At 57.5% G+C, this 12,951-nt stretch overlaps 1 protein-coding gene across 6 annotated transcripts; it reads right to left on the bottom strand.

Moving 5' to 3' along the window:
• Positions 1-131: 131 nt before the first annotated feature.
• On the bottom strand, positions 132-11,544 carry SLC2A8 (solute carrier family 2 member 8). 6 transcript variants are annotated; one of them, XM_022578688.2, is made up of 10 exons: positions 11,386-11,544; positions 11,132-11,294; positions 10,676-10,882; positions 9,122-9,221; positions 7,502-7,701; positions 6,626-6,769; positions 6,418-6,526; positions 5,492-5,659; positions 4,971-5,116; positions 132-3,416 (listed from the first exon to the last, which is right to left on the bottom strand). In XM_022578688.2, exons 1-10 carry the CDS (start codon positions 11,439-11,441, stop codon positions 3,279-3,281), a joined length of 1,431 nt encoding a protein of 476 aa, XP_022434396.1. In that variant the 5' UTR covers positions 11,442-11,544; the 3' UTR covers positions 132-3,278. The 6 variants fall into 6 exon arrangements, 5 of the variants coding, with proteins under 5 accessions (XP_022434396.1, XP_022434395.1, XP_089769897.1 ...); XM_022578687.2 differs by having other exon boundaries at positions 11,132-11,297; positions 11,386-11,530; XR_016393648.1 differs by lacking the exon at positions 132-3,416 and adding an exon at positions 5,263-5,385 and having other exon boundaries at positions 5,020-5,116; positions 11,132-11,297; positions 11,386-11,530.
• Positions 11,545-12,951: the final 1,407 nt, after the last annotated feature.

Genomic DNA, 12,951 nt, shown 5'->3' with positions numbered 1-12,951 from the left:
TCGCTCCAAAGGGGACGGCGCCTGAATAGCGCCACTTCCGGTCATGCGCATATGCCTCCCTGCCCCACCGGACTCCATTTCCCAGAAATCTCCGGGCTCGTTACTGGCCAAAGCCTTTTCGTCTCTCGGTGCCAGGTTGTGACCGGCACACCCTCGTGGACCGTATTTCCTAGCGAGGCTTCCGCCTGTTCTTGCTTCCAGAATCTATTTCCCATCACGCTTTGTTGCACATGCCTTTCAGGTCCACTGAATACAATGACTGGGGCCTCTTGGACAGGAAGAGACTTGGCCGCGAAGGCTCACGGGAGCAGTGCTTTTAGCGCAGGCGCAGATCTGCACTAGGGCTAGGCGCCTGGTTTCTGCTCAGGGATTTGACGTGCCCGGGGCCCGGTTCCACGAGGTCCTCTCCCTCGTCAGTCAGCTCAGGGCCCAACCCCAGCCACCTTCACGGTCCTCTTGCGCCCTTCTGATAGTTTGGGAGGGGTAAAGGAAGTGAGGGCCCCTCAGTGTGAACGGGGCAGCCGCAGGTTGGCCTGGAACGGTGAAAGTATAAAAGCTTATCAGCAGGAAGACGTCTTCAGTAATCTCAGGGGCAGAAGCACACTTTAACAGTGTTCAGTTAGAAGTGTTGGGAGAGGAGATTCCTGAATATTCTGTCCTTGGGGGCTTCCGTGCTGCCCCAGGGGATATTTCAGTGGGCTTCCTCAGAGCGTTGATGTAATTTCCCCACAAGCCTGTTGATCTTCACTAATCAAGCAATTTTCTGATGAGCAATTTACTTTCAGAGGCATTTTGACGTTAAGGAGATGAGAATGTGTTACCTGGGAAGCGGAAATGAGTTTGGGGGTCCTAAGCCTCTTTTCATTTTGTACTGTCTCTCTCTCTTTCAATCATAGCTGGTAGTGTTTTTCCCCAATATGATTCTACATTTGTGGGTCTTCTAAGAATCTCATTGGGATTCACTCCGTTAAGCAAGTCACACCCACAGATCTCTTTGAGATAAGCTCTTCTCTACCTTGGGCTTGTGTAATTTTTAGGCTTACAACTTTGGAGGTCAGAAGTCTGAAGTGGACCTCACTGGGCTAAAGTCAAGGTGTCTTCAGGGTTACTTTCCTTCTGGAGGCTCTAGGGGGAGAATCTCTTTCCTTGCTTTTTCTAGTTTCCAGAGGCTGCCTGCATTCCTTGGCTAGTGGGCTCTTCCAGCTGGTGTGTTCTGCCTGTGCCACAGGCCCAGCAGGTGCTAAACCCATAATAGCCACTAGGAGGTAGGCAAGGGTTTTCTTGCCTTAGTCTTGCGAACCCACCTATGGCCACTGGGGGGTAGCAGAGTGGTTCACGCCACAGTTGATTCCGCCCGTGTCCACTGGGTGGTGTTAGGGAATTTCTTGCCTCGTTCTCAGAAGCCAGGATTCTCCTGGAAGTTGTTCTGGGGGTGGGAGTGGGAAATGGGGTGGATGTCGGCTGGCAACGCACATTTCTATCCTAGGCTGGGTAAAGCGCAGCTTCTGCTGCACCTGTCTTCTGGAGATGTTCCATCCTGCCCCACTTCCTCATGGACCTGTGCCTGATGGTGCTGGACTGGGCTCCTGGGGTAGATACAGGGGTGTCAGCTGGGGCTGGCTCTTAGTCCCTGAAGCACCTTGTGCTCTGATGGGAAGGCCTTAAAGGAGTGTATGGGGACCTCTGAAAAGTGTGTGTGTCCACAGTCCTTGGTACCTATAAGTAGGTGCTGGTAGCAGTCACAGGTTGCTGAGGCGGTAGGGTAGGAGATAGAGTATAAACAGAAACACTTGTAAAGATTTCAAATATCCCCTTATGAAGCACCCCTAGAGCCTCACATGCAGCCTCACAACCAGCCTTGCATGCAGCTCCCCGTCTCCACCACAGCCTCCCACCCTCACCTGCACAGCCTTACCACCACCAGCAGCTAAACTGATTGAGCACTTATTCAGTGCCATCCTCAGATCTAAGTGCTTTACATGATCATCTCCTTTCATCCTCATAACAACCCCACGAGGGAGATAACATCATTATGCCCATTTTACAGATGAATGAACTGAGGCTTAGGGAAGTTAAGCGACTTGTCCTGCTCTGTCCCCCACCGCTCTGCCCTGGACCACTCCACACTTCCATTCCCCTTGTCTCCGGTCTCATTCGGTCTCATTCCAAAGCTTAATACAAGATGTCAAGGTGGGCACATGCTGGGCTGCACAGCCTGAGAAGTGAATAAAAACAGGTTACAGAATGGGAAGTAGGGCGTCCCACTTCTGTGTAGTGATGCTGGGAAGCATGTATGTTGGGGGAGAGATCTTTTAAGACAGAACGAAATTCTCTGGTAAGGTGCAGGTGTGAATATTTTATTATTTATCTAAATAAAGTTAATATTTGCAAAGTACTTAGGATAGTGCCTAGCAGATGTTAACTGCCATAAAAATAATTACATTACATAAATCTGTGTTTTCCAGTTTTCCTGCAATAAACACGTTATTACTTATACAGTAGACAATAAAAGTAATTTGTAAAAGACTTCTGGCTCCATTAAAGTTAATATGAAGAGAGGCTTCTTTTTTGCAGGAGGAACTCAAGATTTGATGACTAATGATTCAGGGGACTGAACCCAAGGAAAGAGTCAGAAATGACCTCCAAGTGCCAAAGGCAAGCCTAGCTGACCATGAGAAAGCAGATCCATAGATGTTCTTGGCAAGACAGTCTGTGGGAGGCCTAGTTTTATGGAAGGGACAGGAAAATGCCCTTCTGGACTGCAGCCCACACAAAGAGGTCATGACCTGATTTTCTGAGTCAAATATTTATTTGGCAAAGTTCCTTCCTGATAATGCAGCCATGTGAGAGGAGTAACCATGGCCATCACCCAGCCTCCAAAAGCATCTTCTCCAGAAAACGAGGAACCAAGAGTCCCCCTTCTCCGCTGTCACTTTTGTGTTGTGATGGAGATGGCACGTGGAGGACTGACCACAGCACAACAAAGCGTCTCCGAGATGTTCCCTCCACACGAGTCACAGGGCAGCAGTGGAAACTGGACCCAGGGGCTGGGAACCTTGTCCCCGTGCTTCACTGGGCTGTAGAGAGCTGGGCAGGAAGGTGGGGCCCCAGAGGACAAAGCTCCAAGGGGCTACAGTCCTGGCTCCTGACTCCCTGGGGGCAGGCGGGGCGTCCAGACTCCAGCTGAGGCTCAGTTTGGAGTCACAGGCAGGCACCATCCCCTCCGAGGCCCAAAGCTGGTCCAGCTAGGAGGGGCAGCCACTCACGGGAAGGGGCTGTCATCGCCCCTCAAAATGTGCTGTGATTTGCTCCAAAGTCTTTCCTTTGGTTTCAGGGACACAGGCCAGAGTGAAAAGGACACTGAAGATGCAGAAGGCAGCAGCCAGCCAGAAGGCACCGTAGGGCCTGAGCACCTCCTGCAAAGAGAGTGGAGAGGCCATGCATGGACGCGGCAGGTCAGGAGCCCTCATGCCCCAGCCGAGAAGCCTAGGCCCCAGTCGGGGCCCACCCCGCCCAGGCTCAGGGGAGTGGAGGGGGTTCTGCGGTCCACCATCCAGAAGCCTGAGCTGAGCACTGTCCAAGGTGTGGAAGTTGTGTGGCGGGGACACTGAGGCTCACTGTGACGAAGTGACTGCCCCCAGGTCAGAGACCTGCTATCAAGTGAGAGCTGGGTTTCCTCCCCCAGTGCCTGACCTCACGGCCCACAGACCTCCGCTCTACACTCAGCTTTGGCCCTGCCCTCTGTGGTCCCTGCCGCCTTAGGAATCTCTTCTTGGTGCGGGAGGAAATGGGGGAGCTATCGGCAGGTGGCGATGGGGGCGTGTGCACACACGGGGACACTCAGGGCCCATGTGTGGAGCAGGGAGGGAGCGGTGACTTTCGGTCAGAGTCAGTCCACTCTCCCAGCCCAGCCCCAGTGACCTCCCAGGTGCCAGAACCAAAGGCCGCTCCCTTTCAGCTCCTCTTCCTCTGGGACATGGTGACCCCACCCCCCGCTCCTTGAAGCCTTTCTCTTGGCCTCTCAGCACTGTACACCCCCAGGTCCTCTTAGGTCCTTTGGTGCCATCCCCCTCCTTTACTGTCTGTCCCCTCCAAGCTCCCAGCAAGTAATTTCCGCCCCCAGGCCTCTGCTCTGGTCTTCCTGACATGCTCTCCAGGGCAGCGCAGGCTCTACAGAGTCCGGTCCAGCCCCAAGCATCCACTCCTCTCATGACCTGCCTCCCCTTGCCCCAGCCCGGCCTCCTGGTGCTTCACCCTCCCACCACTGTCCACTTCATGCCAGACCTTGTCATAAAGGGGACCCTGTCCATCCCATTCACTGCTGTTCTGGCACCCTGAACAGGCCAGGACATGGTAGGTACCAGGAGACCTGGGGGGAGACGAAATGACTGAACAAATGGCTTGACTGTCTGCACCAGAGTGGTCCCCCCTATTGGATGGGAGGCCCTGAGGCAGGGATCATGTCTGTGTCAGTCCATCCATGAGAAGGTGGCAAAATGTTGAACTGAACTGACGCTCCCATCAACCCTAAGAGGAAGGTACGCTACCCTTCTCCATTTCTAGTCCGGGAAGCTGGTTCAGAGAAAGGTGAACAGCACACCCAACGCCACCCAGCAGGGAGGCGGCCAAGATGGGGACGGAGCCCAGGCCTGTTGACTCCAAAGCCAGAGTTTCTCTCACAGCCCTGCTTCCCAGCCCGTGTCCCCAGAGTCCAGTGGAGGACAAGGTCAGCTCTGCTGTCCTTCCACCTGGACAGCCTGGAGGTTCCTGAGTGGCCACAGCCTGGGTTTCTCGCCGGCCCGGCCCGTCTGCTCCCCCTCACCCCTGACCAAGATGGTGTCGCAAGATGCTGGGGCCTCAGCCTGCGTGCAGAGCCACGGTCCCCAAGTCTCTCGCAACAAGAGCAATTCTGAAAAGCGCTTCTCTGCCGACTACTGTGTGAGGGGGAGGCCACCAGGGTCCGCACTCACCATGAGGCTGCTGAACTCTTTTGTCACGAGAAAGGCCATGAACCAGTTGGTGAGGACGCAGACGCCTGTGGCCAAGCCCTTGACGTGCAGAGGGAAGATCTCAGACATGAGGAGCCAGGGGATGGGTCCCCAGCCCATAGCAAAGCCTGCGGGAGCAAGATAGGCGTCAGGGCCCACAGGGCTGGACCCTCGGCTCGCCGCAGACCACCTGGGCTGAAGCCTTGCGGGGCTGCCCAGCTGTGGCCTGAGGGGGCCTGGATGCCACCCTGGAGTCTTAGGCCACTGTCCTCACTTCTTATGCATCAGGCCTTTGCTACGGAACGGGACAAGGAAGGGCCTGCTTGGAGGGCTGTCGTGGTAGTCGTGTGAGAGGAGCAGAGACGGGCTCAGCTTGGTGCCTGGTACACGGTCAGAGCTGCAGACGCAGAGGTGAGGGCGGGTAGGCCTGGCCTCGCTGGGAGCCACAGGAACCCGGCGGCGACAGGGCGGCTCCCTCACCCCCCCCAGCCCCCCCCACTCACCAGCGATGAAGAGGCACATGCTGCCCACCGCCAGCCAGGCCAGCCCCACACTGGCGGGCTCCATGGAGACGGGCGCCAAGAGGTCCACGTGTGAGGAGTTGCTAGGGCCGCCCTGGGTCAGCTTGAAGTAGGCGCCAAAGGCGCTGGTGCTGAACACCATGACCACACCTGCAGGTGGAGCGCGGCAGTGGGCGGGACAGGGCAGGGGGAGGCGGCCCACGGCCCAGGCACGTGGCACTGGGGGGCGGGAGTCTCAGTGCACTGTGGGCCACAGCAACGTGGCCCGGATGCCTCTGAGACGGGCAGTGAGCAGAGCCCTGCCTGGCTGCACTCACCCCAGCCCGGCCGCACTCACCCCAGCCCGGCCCTGCCAGCCCCAGCTTGGACCTTGCACCTCAGCAAACTCCAAGAAGCTCCTGGAAGCAGATCCTCCCTGGCCTGAGGAAGCAGGAGCAGCCATAGAGGCCAGACCTGCTTTCCCAGCAGCACCAAGTGCTCGGTAGGGCTCAGAACACGAGGAGCCTCACTCAGATCATCTCCTGATCCTCACAATGGCCCACAGCTACCCCGTTTCACAGAGGGAAAACAGGCTCAGGTAAAGTCACTTGCCCAGAAAGACCACAAGCTTCTGAGCCGCTTCAGCCTGGCCCTCAGTTTCCTCATCGTACACTGGGCCCTGATGGCACCTTTTTGTAGGTTCACTGTGAAGGTTAAGGTGTGATGCAGCGATGTGGTTAGCACGGGCCTGGTCTCAAACACGTGCTCAGTGAGAGCTCTCCTGAAGTCTGGCCTTGTTCTCAGGGACACTCAGCCATTGTCCTCCTCCCTCAACGTGGTGACCTCAGCAAAGACCCTCCAGCCTGTGGTGGGAGGCTGGCCTGGGCCATCCACCTGCAGAGGGCTGAGCCGTCACCCTTGGGCCTCACCTGACAAGGCCAGGAGCAGCCTGCGCCCGGCTCTGTCCATGACGAGGGCCGCTATGGCCGTGAACAGCACCTGGATGATCCCCACGATGACCGAGGCCAGGCTGCTGTCCTGAGGAGACGGGCCGAGGTGGGTCAGGTGAAGACCCCGGAACTAGGTCCCACCCATATGGCATCCAAGTGAGGCAGGCCTGGGCAGAGGCCTCTTTACCTTGAACTTGGCCTCCTCAAAGATGGTCTCTGCGTAGAACATGACAGCGTTGATGCCCGACAGCTGCTGGAAGGCCATCAGTGAAATGCCGATAATGAAGGGCTTGTAGACGCCAGGACGCCGCAGCTGGGCCAAGTGGAAGCCCTGCTCAGACGGAGACCGGGCATCAGTGCTTCTCCCTACCCTGTCCCGAGGGCGCCCCAGCTTTGAGCCCACCGTCCTGAGGCCTGGTGGAGTAAGGGAGCCTCTGCTCCTTGTCCTGGCCCCACCTGAAGCCTCTACTTCAGGTCCCTGCATCACTTTAGCCTCCGATTTGTAAGGTAACAAGATCCTCACCTCCCCACGTCCCTTCCTGATTTGTTGGGGGATCCACAAAGATGTTCTATGAGCAAAGAGCCCAGGGTTCCTGAATCCCACCAGCCTTGGGTCTGGGCCTGGGCCAAGCGCCTCCCCACGCCCCACTGATTCTCACCACCACTGCCAGACACGTGCTATGACTCCCACTTTACAGATGAAGAAACTAGGGCTAAAGATGGGAAGGTCACACAGCAAGTAAGGGGCAGAGACTCAGTCTTCTCCCCTGCCTGACAACTCCCTGTTTAAAAAACCTAAGTCCTCAAATCTGCACCTGCATTTTCCTCTGATGTGGCCCGGCCTTTCTCTTCCTGGGATGGGAAGGTCAAGGCTCAGGCTTTCCCAGGGATGTCCAAGGTTGGGGCCCAGCCAAGCAGCGGGGCTCGAGCAGGACAACACCCCTGATCCCACCCGCCACTGTGTGTGTACAGCCTTTGCAACAGACTGTGCTGACCTCCCCTGGCTGCAAAGGGGTGATACCTCATGGCCCCCTCCCCCCAGCTCTGGCTCCCAGCCCCTCACCTCGTGCTCAGCCCCGACAGGTGGCTCTTCCCAGCCCTGCTCGGAGCCCCACAGGAACTGCATGGCAGCCACGGCTTCCTGGCGCTTGTGCTGAGTCAGCAAGTAGCGAGGGGTCTCAGGCATGCAGCACATGAGCAGCAGCATGAAGGAGGGGGGCACACAGCCCAGCACAGCCAGCCAGCGCCACTTGAGGACCCAGCCTGGGTGGGGCGGGGTGGGTCAGACATCAGAGCTGGGGTGAGCCAGCCTGGACCTTCTCTGGGAGTGCCTGCCCCCTCGCCAACCCCAGGGACTCAGCTTAAGGGGTGGGGACCTCACTACCTTTGCATGGCTACCCTCAGGTCTGTTGTTGATATTGTCATTATTATTGCTAAATGTTGTGGAAACGATGGGGGGTATATCAGTGAATATGTAGCCATTAAACAAAGGCGCTCGCTATGTATTGACGTGGTATATGGCACCATTTGTCTAAAAGGTAGGAGCAGGAGAATAAATATGCATAGTCCTCCTACATGCAGACTCTCAGGAAGGCTGTCGAGAAGCAGGCAAGGCTGGCGCCTCCGGAGAGGAAGAGGGACAGAGTCGGGGGAGACTTTTCACTGAAAACCAGTCAATCAAAACTCACAGAAACTGATCAATGACGGCGCAGATTACGATGACCGGGAGGAAATTCTACGGGTGTGACCCACGTCTGCCCCGAATGCCAGTGTCTGTGCATGGGCTCTGGCATACTGCTGGCCCCGCAAGGCAGCTAGACTGCTGGCAGGACTCTGAATGAGACTCAGGATGGTTAAGGGGGTAAAAATGAAAGACCACGGACCCGCAGGTCAGCTACTCTGAAGAACCAGAGGGCACGTGCCCCAGGCCCTGCCACGGCCAGTCAGGCCCGAAACCCCCACCCCCCCCAGTGGTTCTCAGGCCATTCCTTGACAATTCTCATTTGGGGCCTGCTGCCAGGCACTTTTCACAGTGTCACTTAATCCCTCAACAGCCTCGGACTAGGTAGGATTATCTCCACTTAAAGACAGGGAAATTGAGGCTCCCAGGGGCGGTGTGACTAGGTCAAGGTCACACAGCTAGTAACTGGCAGATTCCCCTAACCTGGCACTGTCAGATATGAAGCCTGCCCTCCTTCTATCCCAGCTCAGTTCCAGTCTGCCTCTGGAAGCTTCCTCACGCTGGCCCCAGCTCTGACCCTCGGGTCCCCTGGAACCTGCCTCCTTCAGGCTGCAAATCCAGTACTGATTCTGAGGAAGACAGGCTTGGGTCCTCCGAGCTCTTAGGCTAAAGACTCTGGAGTGCCCCCTCCACCCCCAGGACCCTAGTTTGTCACCACACAGCGGGGTACTGACCTAACCAGTCAGCCCTCCCCCCACTCCTGGAATGGGCTTCTGCTCTGGGAAGATGAGGACATCACCTTCTCCAGCTCTCCCCAGAACTTTGTCCCAAGACCCACGTGACCCAGGGTCTCAGGGAGGTGGTCTGGGAACCTGGCATCTTGGGCAGTGGCTGTGTGACCTCAGGCAAATCCCTTGACCTTTCTGAACTTCAGTTTCTATATCTGTAAAATAGCCACGGAGCCATTAACAGTTATCAAGAGAGATAACACGAAAACTCTACCTGCCAGATAGGCTAGGAGGATGCCTATGACGACCATGAGCTGCACACAGGAGCCGAGCAGCCCCCGTACTTCGGGGTAGGCAATTTCGGAGATATATACCTGTTGGTAATTAAGATGGGATTTTACTTGGGGTCGAAGAGTTCTTAAAACTGAAAAGTCTCAACCATTCAGAGCTGAGGAGAGCCTTGGCTGGGGCAGCTACAGGCCCAGTGGGCTCCTAACTGCAGGTCCTGGTCAGCAGAGCCCTCCGCATACCTCCCTGCCCCCACCAAGTGATCTGCAGCAGGTGTTTAAAGGGTATAGAAGTGGCTGCTATGTGTGTGGGGCGGGGGCGAGAAGGGCTTTTCAACCTTTCATTTATTGTATGTATACCCTTGAAAAAATGCAAATTTTGATGCAATAGGTGTGCGGTGGTCCAGGTCCAAGATTCTGCCTTTCTAACCAACTCCAGGTGACACCCAGGCTGCTGGTCCAAGGACCATACTTTGAGTGGTGCCCCTGGAGTGAAAGCAGGAACTCTTCACCTCAGTTGCTACCAGTGACTGCCACGGCATCCTCTGGGCTCGGGAGCCAGAAAGCCCTTGCCTATGCTTCTAGGTTATTCCATACCTTATGCCCATGTCTAAGACAAGTGTGCTTTTGCCCAGTAAAAAAACCCTCCAAAATATAAAATCCAACCTAGCTGCTGCCTGTTACCCAGCAAATGCAGTTGAAATGAGTGGTAGGTGCAAAGGGATGGATTCTGAGCTACTGCTCTCAATCTTGACCAGGTTAGGGTGTGGGTGGTTGATCATCCAAACTCATGACCAGCGGCAGTTCACGGGTCACCCCACAACCCCAGCTGCCAGGGTCCAAAGTCCTTCCACAGGCCATGCGAGGGCCAGGGCTGTAAGTGCAGGGTCTCACTGAAGCCTCGCAACCACAGCACAAGGTAATGCCATTATTCCCATTTTATAGGCGCAGAGAGGTGCTCTGCCCTGGTAAGTGGCAGAGCCAGGATTTCACCCAGATGTCCAGCTCCAAAGGCAGCCTGGGAAGTGCTGGGTCAGGAGGTGGTGAGAGAGAAGCAGGGGAAGTGGCTGGAGGACCCGTTCCTGAGCAATGAAGGGGAGCGGCAGGTCCCAGCAGCCTTTGCCCCTGGGGACAAACCAGAACAGGATTTTCCTGCTTAACTGTAGTCAGTGGTCTGAATGACAAGGTGGGGGGGGATCTGAGCCATACTGTGAGGCTTCTGTTGACCATCTACAGATGCCATCTTATTTGTAGAGCAAAAGAGAGAGCCTGTTAAGTGACACCATCCTGGGCTCCAGAAATAGCTTCACCACTGACTAGCTGTGCCTAAACAAAGGACTTCAGGTTTCTTAAGCTCACTTCATCTGTAACCAAGGACAATAACAGCGGCTATTTCCAAGGCCCGTTGGAGTGTAAGGAAGACGAAGCAGGGAAGGGGCATGGTGCCAGGCAGGCAGGAGGCCGCAGCCAGGGAGAAACAAGGCCCCCAGGTCTGCTCCTTCTCCCCGGTCCCAGGGCGCCAGGCTGGGGGACACACTCACCGGGGCCACTAGCGAGGCAATGCCGCAGGCCAGGCCGGTGAGGAGGCGGCCTCCGAGCAGCATCCACACGTTCTGAGCCGCTGTGATGACGGTGAAGCCGGCCACGAAGGGCACGGCGCAGAGCAGGAGGCTCAGCTTGCGCCCAGCGCGGTCCACGAGCCAGCCGCCCAGCACGCCCCCCGCCGCGGCGCCCAGGGTCACGATGGCCTGGGGGCGGGGCGACCGCCGGCTAAGGAGGGGGCGCCGGTGGTGCCGCGGCCCAACCTCGCCCTCTACCCCACCCTCAGCGGCCTTGGGGGAAGGGGATGGGCGACCCCTGGCAGGGGAGCCGGGACGTACTCGGCGGAGGGTCTCAGTGCCCGCCCGAAGCCAGGCAGGGGGAGGGTCCTGGCGCCCATCTTAAGGGTGGGCGAAGGAGGGTCCCAGGAGGGCTGGAGAGTGAGCCCAAGGTCTCACCCCGAACCAGGAGGCGGCGGCATCGTCGAGGCGCAGGGCCGGGGGCGCGGCGCGCCGCAGGCTCGGGATGGCCGGGGAGCTGTAGCCCAGCGCGAAGCCGAAGCTGAGTGGGCCCAGAGCAGCGGCGAAGGCGGCGAGGAAGACGCGGCGGCCGCGGGGAGCGCTGCTGGGACGGGGAGGTCGGTGAGCGGGGCCTGGCGCAGCGGGAGGGGCGAGGCAGCGCCCCCGGGGCTCGGGTTCCCCTGTCCGCTCACCTGCCGCCCGGCGGCCGCAGCAGCGGCTGGGTCTCCTCCTGGTCCCCAGGCGTCATGTCCGCCGCCAACGCTTGCCCGGTCCGCTCCGACGCCTGAACTGCTGCGGGTCCCGCGAGTGTGGCCTGCACCGGCCTGTCAGGCCAGAGCCAGCCAATGAACGGTGAGTGGTGGCTGTGGGGCGGGGTCGGAACGGCAGCGGGTATGGGAGCAACCAATGGGAACGCAAGGCGGTGTTCGCCTCTGCGCTAGGAGCCGCCCTTGAAGTCAAAGCGGACCAATGGAAGCAAAGAGCCGGTAGGCGACGAGCACTGGAACCACCCCTAGGACAGAGCTATCCAGTGTATAGGTGGGGCGGAGTTTGTAGCTGGGCCGGAGCACACAGCCACCCAATAGGAGTGTGATGCGAGCTCGGAGGCGGGGTCATATAGATACCTTACACAGAGCCGGCCAATGAGGGTAGAGGGCGGGGATTGCACTTGCGCCTGGATCCGCCTCTCAATCTAGCTTCAACCAATGGGGCTAGGAGCTGGACGAAGGCGGAGCACGTGGGCCGCGCCCAGAACTTCCCGCCCCAACTCTGGGCAGCAGCAACTCCTCTCCGTGGTCGGGTCTGCGGTTCCTGTTCGGCGTTAACCGCTGCCCTGGGGCCTGGGCACTTCTGCCCACCTAGAGCCGCAGGGCGGAAAGTCTCCAAACAACGGTTCTGGCCCACTCTCTCGGATGCCGAGCCTGGCGCTCCAGCTTCGTTGCCGGGGCAGAGGCGTGGCCCTTGGCGCCACAGCCCACCTCCGTGCTCGTCACGACTCGGGGTTGGGGTGGGGCGGGGGGAGGCCCAGGTTGCCGACGATGACCAGGACCTTCGGGTGCTGAGGTCCTGTGTTGGGCGGGGTCCCTCATGCCTCATAGCTATGACTGATCTGGGCTTAAATCAGTGAGCTCTACGCTCCCTGTTAAATTCCACTCACTTCATAGGTAACCCTGACTTTGGAATCTTCATCTTAATATCTCCCAATTTTGAGTCCCCTGCGGATGTTAATAGCCAGCCTATGTGCGTGCAACCAGGTCACTGCCGGAGGTGAGTACGATGAAGTCAGTGCGCTGTAGAATCTCACCGTTTGTATGCCGCACTCTCTGGGTGCAGGCAACTGCGGTGGAGTGCTGTGTCTTTCCGGCAAGAACCAGGGCTAAGAGAGTGATAGGCTTAGCTTCTAATCCCTCTCTGGCCCTCTGTTTCCTCATCTCTAAGTGGAGATGACAGTTAACTACCTTGCAGGCGGGTTTTGAGTAGGGGCAATATATAAAAAGACCAAGCACATGCCAGGTACTCAAATGCTGGCCTGTACGAATAGTGCAGTCACCTGACAGTACTGTCTTTCAAGACAGGCAACCGCCCCTCTGTGCTTCCTCAGCATCTGTGCTCCAGTCATAAATGTTTAGTTCTTATCATTGCTTGTGATCACCTGTTTACTTCTCTCCCTCCCCCGATGGACATGATCTCCTGCTCTAGACAGTGGGTACTTGATGTTTGCAGAGAGGAGGGATGCCTCAGACTTCAAGGGCAAACGC

This window comes from Delphinapterus leucas, chromosome 6 (genome assembly GCF_059928025.1).
Source record: "Delphinapterus leucas isolate spDelLeu-1000000601 "Yukka" chromosome 6, BTC_Dleu_Yukka2, whole genome shotgun sequence".
NCBI lineage: Eukaryota > Metazoa > Chordata > Mammalia > Artiodactyla > Monodontidae > Delphinapterus > Delphinapterus leucas.
The sequence above is the reverse complement of the archived record's forward strand: the minus strand, read 5'-3'. Positions and strand labels throughout refer to the sequence as shown.